We start from the raw sequence: 16,530 nt of genomic DNA, 5'->3' as shown, positions 1-16,530 counted from the left end.
TCCTCGGGACGAAAGCGCTCCCAGCCAGGGGGCTGCGAGAGAGGGCTTTCTCCGTGTGCTTGGGGAATGCCCGCCCCACCCCTCTCGCAGCCCCTTTGCTGGGAGCGCTTTCGTCCTGGACCTTTCAGCAAGGGGGCTGCAGTAGAGGCAGGGCAGGCATTCCCGAAGAGCTCGGAGAAAGCGCTCTCGCAGCCCCCTCGCTGACAGAGAGAGAGGGAGAGAGAAAGTAAGTGAGAAAGAGAGAGAGAGAGAAAGGGGGGAGAGAGATAGCAAGAGAGAGAAGAGAAAGAAACCAAGAGATAGAAAGAAAGAGTGAGAGAGAAAGAAAGAAAGCAATAGAAAGAAAGAAAACGAGAGAGAGAGAGAGAGCCAGAGGGGGAGAGAGATAGAAAGAGAGGGAGAGAGAAAGTGAGAAAAAGAGAGAGAGCAAGACGGGGAGAGAGAAAGAGAGAGAAATGACTCTTGACTTAAAGCATATGGTAAAAAGAACCCAAATAATAACAGAGAGAAAAAAACCCAGCCATTTGCCATAGACAGCAGGGGTCACATTATTTTCCAGAGGATCAGACCAGGAGCAATGGATGGAAACTGATCAAGGAGAAATTCAAGCTGGAAATAAGGAAGAACTTTCTGATAGTGAGAACGATCAACCAGTGGAACAGCCTGTCAGTGGAGGTTGTGAATGCCCCATCACTTGACACATTCAAAAAGAAATTGGACTTCCATTTGGCTGGGGTGGAGTAGGATTTCCTGCTTGAGGAGGGGGTTGGATGAAATGACCTGCAAGGTCGCTTTCAACTCTAAAAATAAATAAAATAAAAAGTCATCCTATTTTGTTTTACTGAATACATCCTGGCTTAGTTCATAAAAGAAAAGAGTACTATAGCTTATGTCTATTGTTTATAAAGCTTGTTAGTACATTAAATACTTTTATAAAAGAGAAAATCATTATTATCTTCCTTCAATGACCTTCTCATTCTTTGAATTTATTTTCTTTTCCATCTATTGGGCAAAGAGGCCTAGATAGTCTTTGTGGTCACTTCTGCAGCTACAGATATACCTGTATCAGTAGTAGGTTCTAAAACCCATTGCTACTGGTTTGTGCTCACGCAACATTTTTCACATACAGTGGAACCTCGACATACGAGCAGCTCTACTTACGAGCTACTCGAGATAAGAGCTGGGAGGGAAGCGACATTTTTGTTCGCCTCCCGAGCTCACATTCGGGATACAAGCGCCAAGGAGCTGTCTCGGCTTCAGGAGACAGCTCCTTGGCGCTCGTATCCCGCGTGTTTTAAAAGGTTGCAGCCAGCCTGGGGTGCTGGGGGGGTGCTGGCAAGCCCCCCAGGCCGGCTGCAACCTTTTAAAACACGCGCGCCACTTCGCAGCTGTCTCCTGAAGCCGGAACGCTAACTTCCGCGTTCGGTTTCAGAAGACAGCTGCAAAGCGGCGCGCGTGTTTTAAAACATGGCAGCCAGCCTGTTTCCCCCCGAGCCCCCCAGGCCGGCTCTGACGTTTTAAAACACGCGCGCCGCTTTGCAGCTGTCTTCTGAAACCGAACGTGGAAGTTAGCGTTCCGGCTTCAGAAGACAGCTGCGAAGTGGCGCGCATGTTTTAAAACGTCAGAGCCGGCCTGGGGGGCTCGGGGGGAAGCCCCCGAGCCCCCCAGGCTGGCTGCCACGTTTTAAAACACGCGCGCCGCTTTGCAGCTGTCTTCTGAAACCGAACACGGAAGTTAGCGTTCCGGCTTCAGGAGACAGCTGCGAAGTGGCACGCGTGTTTTAAAAGGTTGCAGCCGGCCTGGGGGGCTTGCCAGCACCCCCCCCCAGCACCCCAGGCTGGCTGCAACCTTTTAAAACACGCGGGATACGAGCGCCAAGGAGCTGTCTCCTGAAGCCGAGACAGCTCCTTGGCGCTCGTATCCCGAATGTGAGCTCGGGAGGCGAACAAAAATGTCGCTCCCCTCCCAGCTCTTATCTCGAGTAGCTCGTAAGTAGAGCTGCTCGTATGTCGGCTCTGACGTTTTAAAACATGCGCGCCACTTCGCAGCTGTCTTCTGAAGCCGGAATGCTAACTTCCGCGTTCGCTGCGCTAAACAGTAAAAAAGCCGTTTGGCTACGGGGTGGATTCTCCCTTCTTAACCGGGCAGTTGCAGCTTCTTTCTGTTTAGCGCAGCGTTCGAGCGCTAAACAGAAAGAAGCTGCAACTGCCCGGTTAAGAAGGGAGAATCCACCCCGTAGCCAAACGGCTTTTTTTACTGTTTAGCGCAGCGTTCCAGCGCTAAACAGTAAAAAAAGCCATTTGGCTACGGGGTGGATTCTCCCTTCTTAACCGGGCAGTTGCAGCTTCTTTCTGTTTAGCGCAGCGTTCGAGCGCTAAACAGAAAGAAGCTGCAACTGCCCGTTTAAGAAGGGAGAATCCACCCCGTAGCCAAACGGCTTTTTTACTGCGTTCGGCTTCAGGAGACAGGTGCAAAGTGGCGCGCGTGTTTTAAAACGTCACAGCCGGCCTGGGGGGCTGGGGGGAAGCCCCCGAGCCCCCCAGGCCGGCTGCCACGTTTTAAAACACGCGCGCCGCTTCGCAGCTGTCTCTGAACGCTAACTTCCGTGTTCGGCGGCAGCGGGTTTTTTTGTTGTTGCACGGATTAATTGACTTTACATTGTTTCCTATGGGAAACAATGTTTCGTCATACGAGCGTTCTGACTTACGAGCCTCCTTCCAGAACCAATTAGTCTCGTAAGTCGGGGTTCTACTGTACACAGAAGTGTCCCATGCAAGTGGGTATAGTGCCTCTTGCCGACACTTTGCAGACCCAGGCCAAATCGGAAGCAACACACCACTGTAGATATGTAGATATTGTATATATGTTAAATTCCTTTTTTCTTGCATTTCTCCTAAAGGATTTGTCTGCCTTCACTAATAATTTCTCGATAAGAAAGTTTTAAAAAGTTCAACCATTTTAACGGCCCACAAATCACATGATTCCTTTGAAGTGGTCATCTTGTATTCTGGTAATCAACCTTCAAGGTTTTGTTTTTCAATTGATTAAAAAAAAACAAGACAGATTTTTCCCACAATAGTTTGGAATTAACTTATAGTCTTTAAATCAGTTTCACAAAACATTTATATTTATATTTAAAATATTTATATTTCCAAACCCCCCCCTCTAAACTCATCTCTTTGCTGTATAAAAAAATCACAAATATAAAAATTTTACAAAATTGGAAAGATGTTGTTTTGCTTTTTAAGTACACTGAAGAGAATCCCACCAACGGACTGGTAAACTTTTTTCAAACATGTGTTTCTTTAGTCAGTCAGACCTATAAGATAATATAATCTTATTTCTTATCTTGTCCTTCCCCAGTTTCATGACGATTTCAATTATTAATTTATTTATTTTACACTTTGTTGTTTATCACAAATTAGTCTTACATTCTTTGTATGTTTATTTCTTTGGATTTAAAATAAACTTAATTGTCAAAACAAGCAGGCAAACTCAATAATAACTGTAATAAATAATTAAGCATTATGAGCTCGAGAAACCACGTCATGATCAAATACCAACTTTTATCTTTAAATGTTCCTTAGTATTTAAATCTGGTCTCAAGATGATGATGTAGCATTTGGGGAAGAAGATGCAGCCCAGAAGGCCAGCACCAGAAGCCAAGATGGAGAAAATCTGCACGGCCACCATATATTTCCCCTTGGTGCTCAAGTAGGTGGGCAGGAAAGAGATCCAGACACTGCAGAAGACCAGCATGCTGAAGGTGATCAGCTTGGCTTCATTGAAAGCCCCAGGCAGGTTCCTGGCTAGGAAAGCCACTGTGAAGCAAATGGCAGCAAGGAAACCCATGTAGCTGAGAACAACATAAAACATGGTGACAGAGCCTTCATTGCATTGAAGGATGATCTCTCCAGGCTGAGAATGCAAGTCAGAGTCAGGAAATGGAGGAGAAACTCCAAGCCAGATTGCACAAATTACAATTTTTCCAGCAGAACCAGAAAGGATGATAGAGTTGGCCAAGCGCTTCCCCAACCATCTCCTCACCCTGTTCCCTGGTTTCGTGGCCAGGAAGGCCAGCACTACCATGATTGTTTTGGCTAACACACAAGACACAGCAACTGAGAAGATTATGCTGAATATTGTTTGTCGGAGAAGGCAGGTGGCTTTCCTTGGTTGGCCAATGAAGAAAAAGGAGGATAAGAAGCAGTGCAAGAGGGAAACCAGGAGGATGTAAGATAGGTCACGGTTGTTAGCTTTGACAATGGGAGTTTCTAGGTATTTAAGGAATATGGCTAAAACCAAGCCTGTGGTTAGAAACAAGAGTACAGCAAAGGAGACCAGGATGATACCCAGATGTTCTTCATAGGACAGGAAGGTTAGTCTTTTGGGAATACATTTGATTCTGTCATCAGTTGGATATTTATCATCTGGGCATTTGGTGCATTTTTCAGTATCTGAAAAAACAGTAAGTAATATTATTTTTATATTCTCTACTTTCACATTCCAACGAAGACCTTCTTTGGATGACAGCTGATGCTGAGAGACAAGAAAGCCATAATAATTGGTAAACTGAAATATAGATATGGACATAGACAGGGTTTATTTCTGGTTGCCCACCTTAAACCAAATGTAGGCAGCTTACAATCCAGTTTAATATTAGCACTTTAGACTTTAATGGGTGTGTGTTGCATTATTTTCTGATAACAGCACAAATACACTGTTATTCAAGTTGTATATTCACTACTTTAAATTATCACCAAATGTTCATTACTTTGAGATTGTCACATGAAAAGATATACCGTATTTTTCTGAGTATAATACACACTTTTTCCCCCTAAAAGAGACTGAACATTTTGGTGTGTCTAATACACTGAAAGTTGCCAAAGCCTTACCCACCCACTGGCCCCCACCCCTCAACCATTTTTTGCCTTTGTACATCACATTATTGGCCTCTGCATAGAAACATAGAAGATTGACAGCAGAAAAAGACCTCGTGGTCCATCTACTCTGGACAGACAAGAATATCTTTATAGGAAAATTTCTAGAAGGTGAGTCTATGGAAGAAAGTTTAGACGGTGAATATCTCTAGAAAACAGTTGACCACACCCAGACAGGATGTATGTATGTATGTATGTATGTATGTATGTATGTATGTATTTATTTATTTATTTATTTATTTATTTATTTATTTATTTATTATTTATTTATTTATTTATTTATTTATTTATTTATTTATTTGGACTTGTATGCCACCCCTCTCCGTGAACTCGGAGTATATAAGTAAGGATTTATGGGTAAAGAGGTGTGGTGTTTCAACATTTTTAATGGTGGAGGTCCTAGATCAGGGGTTCCAGAAATGCTTTGCTAACAAACTGCTGTTATCCCTTTAAGTTCATTGTGCAGAAATGCATCTGTCTGAGGAACACCTGAAGATTTGTGAGTCTGTGATTAAAAAGATATTACAGCACTGAAGAATGTCTAAATTGGATTTTGCTCCCAGCCAAGCCACTCTTTTTTTATATATATAAAGTATCTTTATTGTTTTCCAGAAATAAAGAAGAAGAAAAGAAAAAAGAAAAAAAGGTAAAAGAATAAGGAGTAAAAGCAGTATTTCTCACATGTTTTGTTCTAGTTTAACAGATCTTAATCCATTTCTATTACCTTTCTGATACATTTCTTTATATTTTGTATATTTACATATAATTATTATAAGTAAATTTTACTAATTAATATAGAGAGATACATTGAGAAGAAAAAGAGTAATAAAAGTCATACTTCCTAAGGTAATTATTATCCTTCTTTTGTATACTGATACTTTGTATTGTTACATTTTCAGCCTTTGTTTTGAATCCATTCGTGCCATTTTTCCCAAATTCGTTTAGATTTTTTACTTTCAATCCCCTTAATTGAATTTGTCATTTCATCCATCTCAATACATTTATATATTTTATCAATAATTAAGCTCTCTGGTGGAGTTTGTTCATTTTTCCATGTTTGTGCCAATGAGATTCTGACTGCAGTGCTTATATGTGTTATGAGGAATAGCGTTTGTTTGGTATAAGATCTTTTCCAAATTCCTAAGAGTAAACCTTCTGGTGTGTATTTGACCAGGAACTCTGCCACCATGGACAGAAATACTGACCTTGTTTTGTACAAATCATTCTTAAATACAGTTTCATTTTTGGTTTGAATTTTATGCAAGTGGGTGCTTCTTTGTTCCAACCCCAGTCAGCCCAAGTAGAACAAGTCTTTTTCCCCTTGAAACTAAACACTCTAGTCCTCCTAAGTAGATCATTCTGCCTGAAACCAATCCTCAAGTTTCAATGAATTTAGATGGTAAACAAGGAAGGAAATTTTCAAGCTGACAAGTAGAAAAGATACTTCCTTTAGCAGAATTCATCTTGCCAATGCACTACTTTCTTCCATCTCTTCCTGCCTTATTCTTCAAGATTTTATTCCTGCTAATATAGAATAAATTGGATATGTTTAAAATAGCAATAAAGAATAAAATAGTCGAGTTCAGATATGTCTTTTAACTTCCACTTTGATCAAATGTTCTTATTGAATCCAATGCCTTTTCCTCTGATGTCACTCACCTTCCTGTGTGGAGATTGTCCCCTTTGGACAAGGAATGCAATCATAGCAGCAGATTGGTTCTTCTTTCCGTGCCCGTTTTGCAAATCCAGGGTGACAATTGTTCACACATTTGGACTGAGGCAGAGACTAAGGAGAAAAACAAAATTAATTCCAAATTATCTCCCAAGTTTTTGTTTATTAGATTGATTAAAATAAAACGAAACTGTGCTTCAGAAAGAAACTTTTGAATTACGGATCAGGAAAATATAAAATATTGCAAAGCTATTCCCCTTTGAAAACAAAACAAATCCTTGTTCCAGTTAAGATATAAAGAAAAAATTCCTCACAAACTATGATTGACAATCTTAAATGAGGTATTATTTAGTTATATCTGTACATTTATATTTTCAATTCATACAGCTGCCATAAAGGTGAAATAAGACTAAAGAGTACTGTCTTGTTTCTAGAATTATAGAGAGATGAAACCATGAGAATATGTCACTTATCAAGGCATCTTTTGCTGGTACATGAAGTTGAGCCCTGTGTGAGAAAGTGATATTTCTAAAGCCCAGTTAGCAGCGGTGGGCTGCTACCCAAACAGGGTGGAATGCAGTGGGATAGCAAAAATGGAGCTCCACCCCAAAGCACCCAATTTGCACTGAAAGATTTATTTATTTATTTTATTTATTTATTTTGTCCAATACACAATGAGGGTTTTAGTGGGTATATATCTATATACACATAGTAAAATACATGATGAAGGTTATAGAGGAGATAGTTATAGTAAAATATATCTAAGAAATAATAGAAAAGAAGATATAGTAATAGAACATATCAATGAAAGAATAGAAGAAGAGATATAGGAATAGAAAAAAGGTATAGGAGATATAGGAGAGCAATAGGACAGGGGACGGAAGGCACTCTAGTGCTCTTGTACTCGCCCCTTACTGACCTCTTAGGAATCTGGATAGGTCAACCGTAGATAATCTAATGGTATAGTGTTGGGGTTTTGGGGATGACACTATGGAGTCCAGTAATGAGTTCCACACTTCAACAACTCGGTTATTGAAGTCATATTTTTTATAGTCAAGTTTGGAGTGGTTAATATTAAGTTTAAATCTGTTGTGTGCTCTTGTGTTGTTGTGGTTGAAGCTGAAGCTGAAGTAGTCACCGACAGGCAGGACGATGCAGCATATGATCTTGTGGTCAATACTTAGATCTTGTTTAAGGCGTCTTAGTTCTAAACTTTCTAGGCCCAGGATTGAAAGTCTAGTCTCATAGGGTATTCTATTTCGAGTGGAGGAGTGAAGGGCTCTTCTGGTGAACTATCTTTGGACATTTTCAAGGGTGTTAATGTCTGAGATGCAATATGGGTTCCAAACAGATGAGCTGTATTCGAGGATGGGTCTGTCAAAAGTTTTGTAACCTCTGGTAAGTAGTGTGAGATTGCCAGAGCAGAAGCTACGTAGGATTAGGTTTACAACTCTTGAAGCCTTCTTGGCTATATTGTTGCAGTGTGCTTTGGCACTTAAATCTTTTGTTATTAGTATACCAAGGTCTTTAACCGAGTGGGGATTATCTGTGATAACTTGATTATTCAGTTCGTATTTGGAGTTCAGATTCTTCATCCCAATGTATAGGACAGAGCATTTGCTAGTTGAGATTTGGAGTTGTCATGTGTTAGACCACTCAGAAACAGCGTCAAGGTCTTTTTGGAGAGTATCAAGGTCTTTTTGGAGAGTACATTTTTTTAGATGTTGAAAGAAAATGCAGGGCATCCTATATAACCCACACCCACAGTGTGGTAGTAAAAAAAATTGGTAGCTCTTCACTGCCAGTTAGGTATTCAAGACAAAGTCCTTTCTATTGAAGAATTACAGTTTTGTTGTTAATCATTACTTTTGTCCAAATATTTGAGCCCCCAAGAACCATAGATTTCCCCCAAAAAAAATCCACTCCCCTCCACTACCTCCCAAAATTAGAACTACAATTAGATGACATGGAAAGACAGACCCACATATATTTATGACTTAAATTTGGAGAATTCTCTGTTTTAGTGGAAGACTTGGCAGTTGACAATCAAGATAAGCAATTGAATTCAAAGACAAGCCTAAGTAGCATTTCATTACAAATTGACCCTCTTCATCTCATTATAGAAAGTGGTGTTTTTTTGGGGGGGGGGGTCAAAGTCATTTGCACTGCTTCAATTTTCTAGTTTAAGGCATTATGTTATATATGACCAGTCATTTTGGTGCCATTTTGATTGAACATCTTCTTAGCAGTAGGAGCAGGTGTAGTGGTGTTCCAAATTGTATTACTACAAATTCGATCAAGTTACTCTAATCTTGCATAGCTACTTCAATGGCAAAATTACACTGCTAACCTGAGCATACAACACATTTGCTAGACCAGTTCTCGAATACAGCTCACCTGTCTGGAACCTGCACTGCATATTGGACATTAATACAATTGAGAACGTCCAGAAATATTTCAAAATAAGGGTCCTCTACTTCCCTACTCGCAACACAATACCTTATTCCATTGGATTTGGAATTTTGGGCTTAGATCGCCTAGAACTTCATTGCCTTCAATCTGATCTAAATGTAGTTCATAAAATTATCTGCCACAATGTCCTACCACTCAATGATTACTTCAGCTTCAACCGCAACAATTCACTAATATACAATAGATTCAAAGTAGGTCTAGAAAGCTTAGAACTACGTTGCCTAAAACACAATCTAAGTATTGCCCACAAGATCGTATGCTGCAACATTCTACCTGTCAATGACTACTTCAGCTTCAACCGCAACAACACAAGAGCACGCAACAGATTGAAACTTAATATTAACCGCTCCAAACTTGACTGTAAAAAATATGACTTCAGCAACCAAGTTGTTGAAGCGTGGAACTCATTACCTGACTCAGTAGTGTCAACCCCTAACCCCCAACATTTTTCCCTTAGACTATCCACGATTGACCTCTCCAGGTTCCTTAGAGGTCAGTAAGGGGCATGCACAAGTGCACCAGTGTGCCTTCCGTCCCCTGTCCAATTGTCTCGCCTTATCTCATTTATCTTTTCTTCCTTTCAAATATGTTCACCTATACTTTTATATCTTCTATTCTTTTCTTTTTTTATATTATTACATTTCTCTTCAATGTGTATTATGTATTGGACAAAATAAGTAAGTAAGTAAATAAGTAAGTAAGTAAGTAAGTACATAAGTAAGTAAGTAAGTAAATAAAATAAAATAAAATAAAATAAAATAAAATAAAATAAAATAAAATAATAAAATAAAATAAAATAAAACAAAACAAAATAAATAAATAAATAAATAAATAAATAAAATAAAATAAAATAAAAATAAAAAAATAAAACAAAACAAAACAAAACAAAATAAAATAAAATAAACTCAATGTAAACCGCTCCAAAGTCGACTGCTGAAAATTTTGACTTCAGCCTGGAATGCACTACAAACATTTTAACCTTAGACTGTTTACAGTCAACCTCACCCCATTGCTAAGAGGTCTGTAAGGGGCATGCATAAGTGCATCATTTTGCCTACCATCCCTGTCTTACTGTCCTATTGTCAAAATTTACCTGCACCTACTTTGCTTCTGTTTTTGTTTATACCGATGCCTACTATCTTGTACATATTTTGTTAAATAAATAAAATAAATGAATAAAATAAGTACTTTAAAAAAGCTTCTGTGTATGCGCAAAAATGAAAACCAAAATTGCAGCATTTGTGACGCTGTTGAGAGAACAGGCTGAGACACGTGGCAGGGGTGGGTCGCTGCCGATTCCAGAGACCCAAGCTGCCCAGTTACTACTGGTTCTATAGAACTGGACTGAATGGGTAGGAACCCATGTCTGAGTGGGAGGCCTATCCCAGGCAGTTGAAAAGGAGGCAAAAATAACCCTGGTCAGATATGGGCTATTTAAAAATATCTGATCCTGCTCTTTCAGGGGACACTAACACCAACAATACAGATAGAAAAGTTTTCAATATTTTCAAGCACCTTGTTGAGCAATATTAGCTGTGAAAGAACATCTTGGTTGATAATAAGCTTTTGTCTTTCAAGACTCCCTAGTTGCTCTTTGATGGGATCCTTCTTCAGGAAAAGCAACCAGCTTATGATATTCAGATCTGCTGCTACATTTCCACTTTGGTCCAAGTATAGTTTTTCCCAGGAAAAATTGTAAAACTCATTCTTCTCCAGAAAGGGATGGAACTAGAATTGAAACATCCAGGAATTTTGAAAGCAATTTGAAACATCCTAAAAGAGGGAGCAATTTTAAAGCTCAGCCAGTGAAACAAAGATGTTCAGTCCTCCCTTCACTATTTGCCTAAATACTATTAGCACTTAGACTTTATACTACTTCACAGATCTTTTACAGCCCTCTCTAAATGGTTTATAGAATCAGCATATTGCCCCCAACAATCTGGCTCTTCATTTAACCAACCTTGGAAGGATGGAAGGATGAGTCAACCTTGAGCTGGTCAGGATCGAACTCCTGGCAGCAATACTTATATTGTAATCACTGTACCACCACAGCTAAATGCAAAGACTGAGAAGCCATCAATCTGAAAAGCTTTAATTGGACTCCTGCAGTGAGGAAGGGTTATACTAAATGCTCCCAGATTTAGCTAATATGTAGGAATATAAAATTCTATCATTCTAATTACAAACCCATAAGTACAGGAATTTATTTACAATGTATACATTTTTAAAAATTATAATAGAAGTGTGTAATGTCAAAATATAATTGTGATAATCCCTGCTCTTTGGAACATAATCTGGTGAACTAACTCTGGCCTCAGCTTGGCCAAACCTGTTAGTGTTTCACAGAACAAGTAAGTTGAAATGGTTCCCCTATGTGGGCATTGGACTTTTTTCTAAAGAACTGGTTTTGATGGATCCATGTCAGGAACCTATACCTGCCATGGCTCTAGAGCCCCCAATCTCTGTTTCTTCTCTGCTTTTCTCCTCCTAGATATTGAGGAATATGCAACATTCAAGGCATGGGCCAGAGTCTTAACAACACTAAAAACACGGTGGTCATTCTTTATCAGAATCCTGTTCTTTTTCTCTTGCATGTGCAGTGGTGCTATCTGAGTGCATCGTCTCCGGCCCTGGACAGAAAGGAAATGCTTTGAAAAAGAACAGCGAAAAGACTGGTCTTCAAATTTGGAATCCCTATAAAGATTGCGTTGAAAGGCATCATCATTTGTCAATTTTCTTTCCTGAAAAGAAAATGCCCAAAAACTATGCATATATTTTTGAAGTGTATGCCTTTCCATTGTCAGTTTCTCAACTGTTGTGGTGATCCAGACTTTCCCTTTAATGGGTCCTGGCAAACCTTCAATTGTTAAATGGATGTGGCGAACACTATCCATAAGGGAAAAAAATTCTATGAAGTGAACAAAGACATTGACTTGTTTCCACTTAGAAATGGCATTTCTGAGAGGTTCTGTAGCTCTAGCCATTGAGAATTGTTGTGAGATAACAACACAAATTCCATTTTTGACAAGCATAGGAGTGAAAGTTCTCATGAAATTCTCTCCCTCCTCTGTGTCTGTTGAAAAGAGACCAATCAAAGTCCATCTGAAATGGAGAAGGATATAAACAATTCCTGAGTATTGGAACCCATTTTGAGGAAGCATCTGATGGAAAAAGGGAATTTGACTTTTATCACTCAGAGCCTCTGAAACAATTCTATAACTCATCTGAAGAAACAATAAAGGACAATGTATTATATTTAGATCAGATGAAGTCCAAATGTAAGGTTTTAACACATCCAGTGTGGTTCTCACAAATATATTATAATAGTTTATGGTTCTTAACCCTTAAGCTGTATCAAGATAAACAATACGATATCCAGAATTTTAGGATGTTTTATTATAAGCATTTGTCTAATGTGGGACCTAGGATACTGGTATTTCTCTTTTCTAATAAAATTAACATTCACAAAATAGATGTGATGTATCTTCTATATCTAGAGCACTGCAATTGCAAATCAGTTCATTTTGAAGATTTGCTTAAATGTTCCATACTTAACATTGTGTCCAGTTTATTCATGTCTTACTCGAGTCCACAATAGCCATGATGAAAAGCAGTTCTTGAATTCCAAAGAAAAGATATGATTGAATCTATTACCTACCCAACAACAACCTGCTCACTTTACCAGATAGACAAACACACGAACAAACCTGTGGAACTTTGTAGGTGCCTACTAAAGTTGACACCTGAATGGAAATGTCATCAAGAGATCCATCAAGAACAGCCATCAGGTTGTCCTTCTTGCCACAGCTGTAGTTGGGAACATTGGCTTCTCCAGTTGAGAGCATGTCCAGCAAGGCATCTGAAGTGGCACAGGTGTTCAAATAATTGTCATGGATGTTGTAGCCAAGTGTGAGATTGTACAAAAGTTGAAAATTCTTGTTGACTTCTTCAATGGCAAAAACGAAACATAGGATTCTTTCTGGATTAGTAAATGTAATACTGTAAAAAATACCACCGTTTAATTATTACGAAGGTTGGGAAGATTTAATATTCACAAACATATCATTCTTTGTAATAGTGCTCAATTTAATTTGTGCAATGATCAAGATTCAAAATAATTCAACCATTAAAATAGAATCATCAGCAAAGAGGACTTACCATAAGTTACCCAGAAAAGCAATTCTAAAAACAAAACCATAATGCATTCTTACTGAAATCAGGCATTGAATATCAATGAATGGCTATAAAAATAGGGAAATGGATTGGATAGAGGTAAATACATTTTTTTCAGTAAACTAGTTGTAATTAATTCAGGGTTCTACAAGACTTGGAAGGTGGGGGGTTAGATTTAGATTTGGGTCTGAAAAAATAAGATGTGAGAGAAGCCATGGTAATCCAAATGATTCAACAAATTAAAACAGGTCATACAATATAGCAGTAAGTGAAAGAAAAGAAGACTGGAAATGGAGAGAATGCAATTCCATCACACTGAATGACTTACGAGGGAGATTGAGTATAAGGAGCTGTGTTGAAAGACAACATTGTATCAGATATTACTGTGGCAAAAGAGAATATACTAATGAGGTAGTCTCCTGGCCTGTAATAGCTCCATAGTTTTCTTCCCTCATGTTTCTGAAAACTCTGCAGGCACTTCGTTCTCAGCTTCCCAGAGACTGGCTGGGACATCAGCAGAAGCAGAAACAGAAGGAGGAGGTCCATAATTCATGGGACTGAATCAATTATCTTCCTAATTCTAAGGAAGAACAATTGAGTTTGAAGAAATCAAACCACTCTCACAAGATGGAAATGAGAGTGACTTTCTTGATTGAGAGGGAGATAAACTGAACTTCACCTGAAAAGGAGAGGAAGAAGCACAGTCCCTGAATGCCCCCAAAATTTGTGCAACACGGAGTATGACCTGAGACATTTATCCTTTCGTGATGCAAGATGAGATCCCTTTCAAGTTGCTTCACTCTGATGTTTACACCAAAGGTAATCACTGGAGAAATATCAGGAGATATCTCACAGACCAGGATTTTAGTAATTACTATAAGAAGCAACATCTCCTCTGGGGATCCTGAACTACTTCTGGGCCTCCATGTGTGAAGGAGAAGCTGGAGAAAACCATCATGAAAAATCATAGTTATACTCTTAGAGGGCTTGTGATCCTTGCTTTCTGGACATGTCTAGGCAGTGATACTGAAGAAAGAAAGAAATTGAGTGTTGTCTTTCAATGCACTCTCTTGTCTCCAGAAACACCTGGGGAAGATCACCCAAAATTAGTTTGGTGCCACCTTAAGTTGATGGCGATTAATTCTAGTGCTGCCTGTCTTCTCTTGCTAAGAAAGAAATCTGTAACCTTGAACCCTGTTAGGGATGGATTTACAAAAGAGACTCAGGCAGAGTGAATAAAAAAAAATCATACTTTATTTAAAAGAGAAAGTAACTGTGCCGTGGCAGACACTCTATAAAAAGCTTAGAAACATGGCAAATTAGAAAGGAATGTGCATGCTACATAAGCAGGCGGATATGATTAAATAGGATATGATGTGCATTTGTGGGAGTGATCAGAGAGAAGGCACACATTAACTCTTTAACTACTGAATGTCTCTGTGGCTGGCAATTTTCAGCGTGACACCCCTTCTTTGGTAGTCATCAGGGACATTGGTTCACATAAGGCACATTTTCTCTGAGAGGTATTCGTGTTGGGCGACTGGCAGTGGTTTATTCAGCACATCAGCGAGCTGTTCATTTGTAGGCACATATTGTAGTTTCACAAATCCTTGTTGCACATATTCTCTTGCATTCTTATATCTTAAGTCGATGTGCCGTGAATGGGCTCCCACATATTCAGCTTCAGCAATGAATTTAACTGAAGTATTATCCTCCATAATAACAATTGGTTTCATTGGATCAGCCCAGATACTATTAATGAGAGCAGAAAAATTGGTTAAATCATTACAACAGTCAGAAACACAAGCATATTCGGACTCAGTGGAAGAACAAGAAATAAATTTTTGCTTTCTAACTTTCCAATAAATTGGACAACCATTCAAAAAGATTATAAAACCAGAAGTACTTTGACAAGTTTCAATATCACTCGCCCAATCAGAATCTGCATAGCAAATCAATTCAGGATACTTGTTGTGTTCTGGTTCCAAGAACAACTTCATGTTCATCGTGTGCTTCATGTATCTGAGCAATCTCTTTATGCATGTCCAATGAAATGTAGTTGCGTTGCCTACGTGTCGTGACAACAAATTCACACTAAGTGAAATGTCGGGTCTTGTCCAACTGCTCATGTATAACAGTGACCCAATGACTAAGCGATAAAGTGTTTGGTCCTTAAACAAGGGACTGTTTTGGTATGTCAACTTGTAAAAGTCTGTCTGCATTGGAGACCGACATGGGCATGCATCAGCCATGTTGCATTGTTGCAAAAGTTGATCAATCTTGTTTGCTTGTGAGAGGCTAAACCCCTTCTGAGTTTTCTGAATCTGAACTCCTAAGTAATCATGAATGTGTCCTAAGCTTTTCAGTTTGAAATATTTTTCTAAACCTTTTGCAAAAATCTCACTCATACATTGATTTGGACCAAAGTAAACAATATCATCAACATAAAGAAGAACAATTTCATAAACATTACCTTGCCCTTTTGTAAACACGCATTGATCAGAGTCGGACTTAATAAAGCCCATTGAATTTAGCTTGTCAATGAGACATCTGTGCCACATTAAACCATATTGTTTCAATCCGGTGAATAAGTATCAGTGTAATCATCAGGAAAAGTCTGAGCGTAGCCTTGTGCTACTAATATTGCTTTGTATAGTTCCTCACCGTTTGGCTTTCGTTTAATTCTGTAGACCCATCGTGTACCAATAACTCTCTTGTCTTCTGGAGGGTCAACGTGTTTGTACACCTTAAGTTTCTTTAAACTGTCAAGTTCAGCTTGCATGGCATCATACCATTTTTCTTGTTCAGGTTCAGGTAAATGTCTTATTTGATGAAAATTATCAGGAGGAAGTAAAACATTATTGCAAATAACAGGAAACAGTTTTTGAGCTACTTGCGCTTGATATCTCTGAGGAGGAACTCCTTTTGTGGTTCTCTTGGAACCGCTTAGAACCGTGGTCCATTCATTTTGGTCATCTCCGTCTTCATTTGCATCGCTAGTAACATCATCTGTGACTGGTGAAGACTGTACATCTGGAACATCTGGAACAACTGGAACATCTGGAACAACTGGAACAACTGGAACAGCTATCTGAGAATCAGGTTGTGCTGTACCTTGAACATCTTTAGGAAAATAAACTGAAGTATCATTACTGTGTATTCTGTACCAATTTGTATCTTCCTCAAATTTAGCTGAATTGGAAATAACACCTCTGTAGTTAGAGTCAGTAAATTTGTAGTACTTGGAACTTTCATCAAAACCTATAAATCTC

General features: G+C 39.0%; 1 protein-coding gene across 1 annotated transcript; it reads right to left on the bottom strand.

Annotated features, from left to right (window-relative positions):
* Positions 1-3,553: 3,553 nt before the first annotated feature.
* LOC139159200 (vomeronasal type-2 receptor 26-like) lies at positions 3,554-15,264 on the bottom strand. Its single transcript, XM_070736551.1, has 7 exons — positions 15,190-15,264; positions 13,883-14,199; positions 12,793-13,084; positions 11,521-12,309; positions 10,601-10,813; positions 6,601-6,727; positions 3,554-4,458 (listed from the first exon to the last, which is right to left on the bottom strand). Exons 1-7 carry the CDS (start codon positions 15,262-15,264, stop codon positions 3,554-3,556), a joined length of 2,718 nt encoding a protein of 905 aa, XP_070592652.1.
* Between the last annotated feature and the right edge of the window lie 1,266 nt (positions 15,265-16,530).

Source organism: Erythrolamprus reginae, chromosome 2, assembly GCF_031021105.1.
Source record: "Erythrolamprus reginae isolate rEryReg1 chromosome 2, rEryReg1.hap1, whole genome shotgun sequence".
In the NCBI taxonomy this organism is placed as follows: Eukaryota; Metazoa; Chordata; class Lepidosauria; order Squamata; family Dipsadidae; genus Erythrolamprus; species Erythrolamprus reginae.
The sequence above is the reverse complement of the archived record's forward strand: the minus strand, read 5'-3'. Positions and strand labels throughout refer to the sequence as shown.

Coding starts and splice junctions, on each gene's coding strand:
- LOC139159200 (XM_070736551.1), bottom strand. CDS start 15,264: ATGAACATGAAGTTGTTCTTGGAACCAGAACACAACAAGTATCCTGAA. Junction 13,085..13,882: donor GTCACTCTCATTTCCATCTT/GTGAGAGTGGTT, acceptor TATTTTTTACAG/TATTACATTTACTAATCCAG. Junction 6,728..10,600: donor AGCTAATATTGCTCAACAAG/GTGCTTGAAAAT, acceptor TTTTCTCCTTAG/TCTCTGCCTCAGTCCAAATG.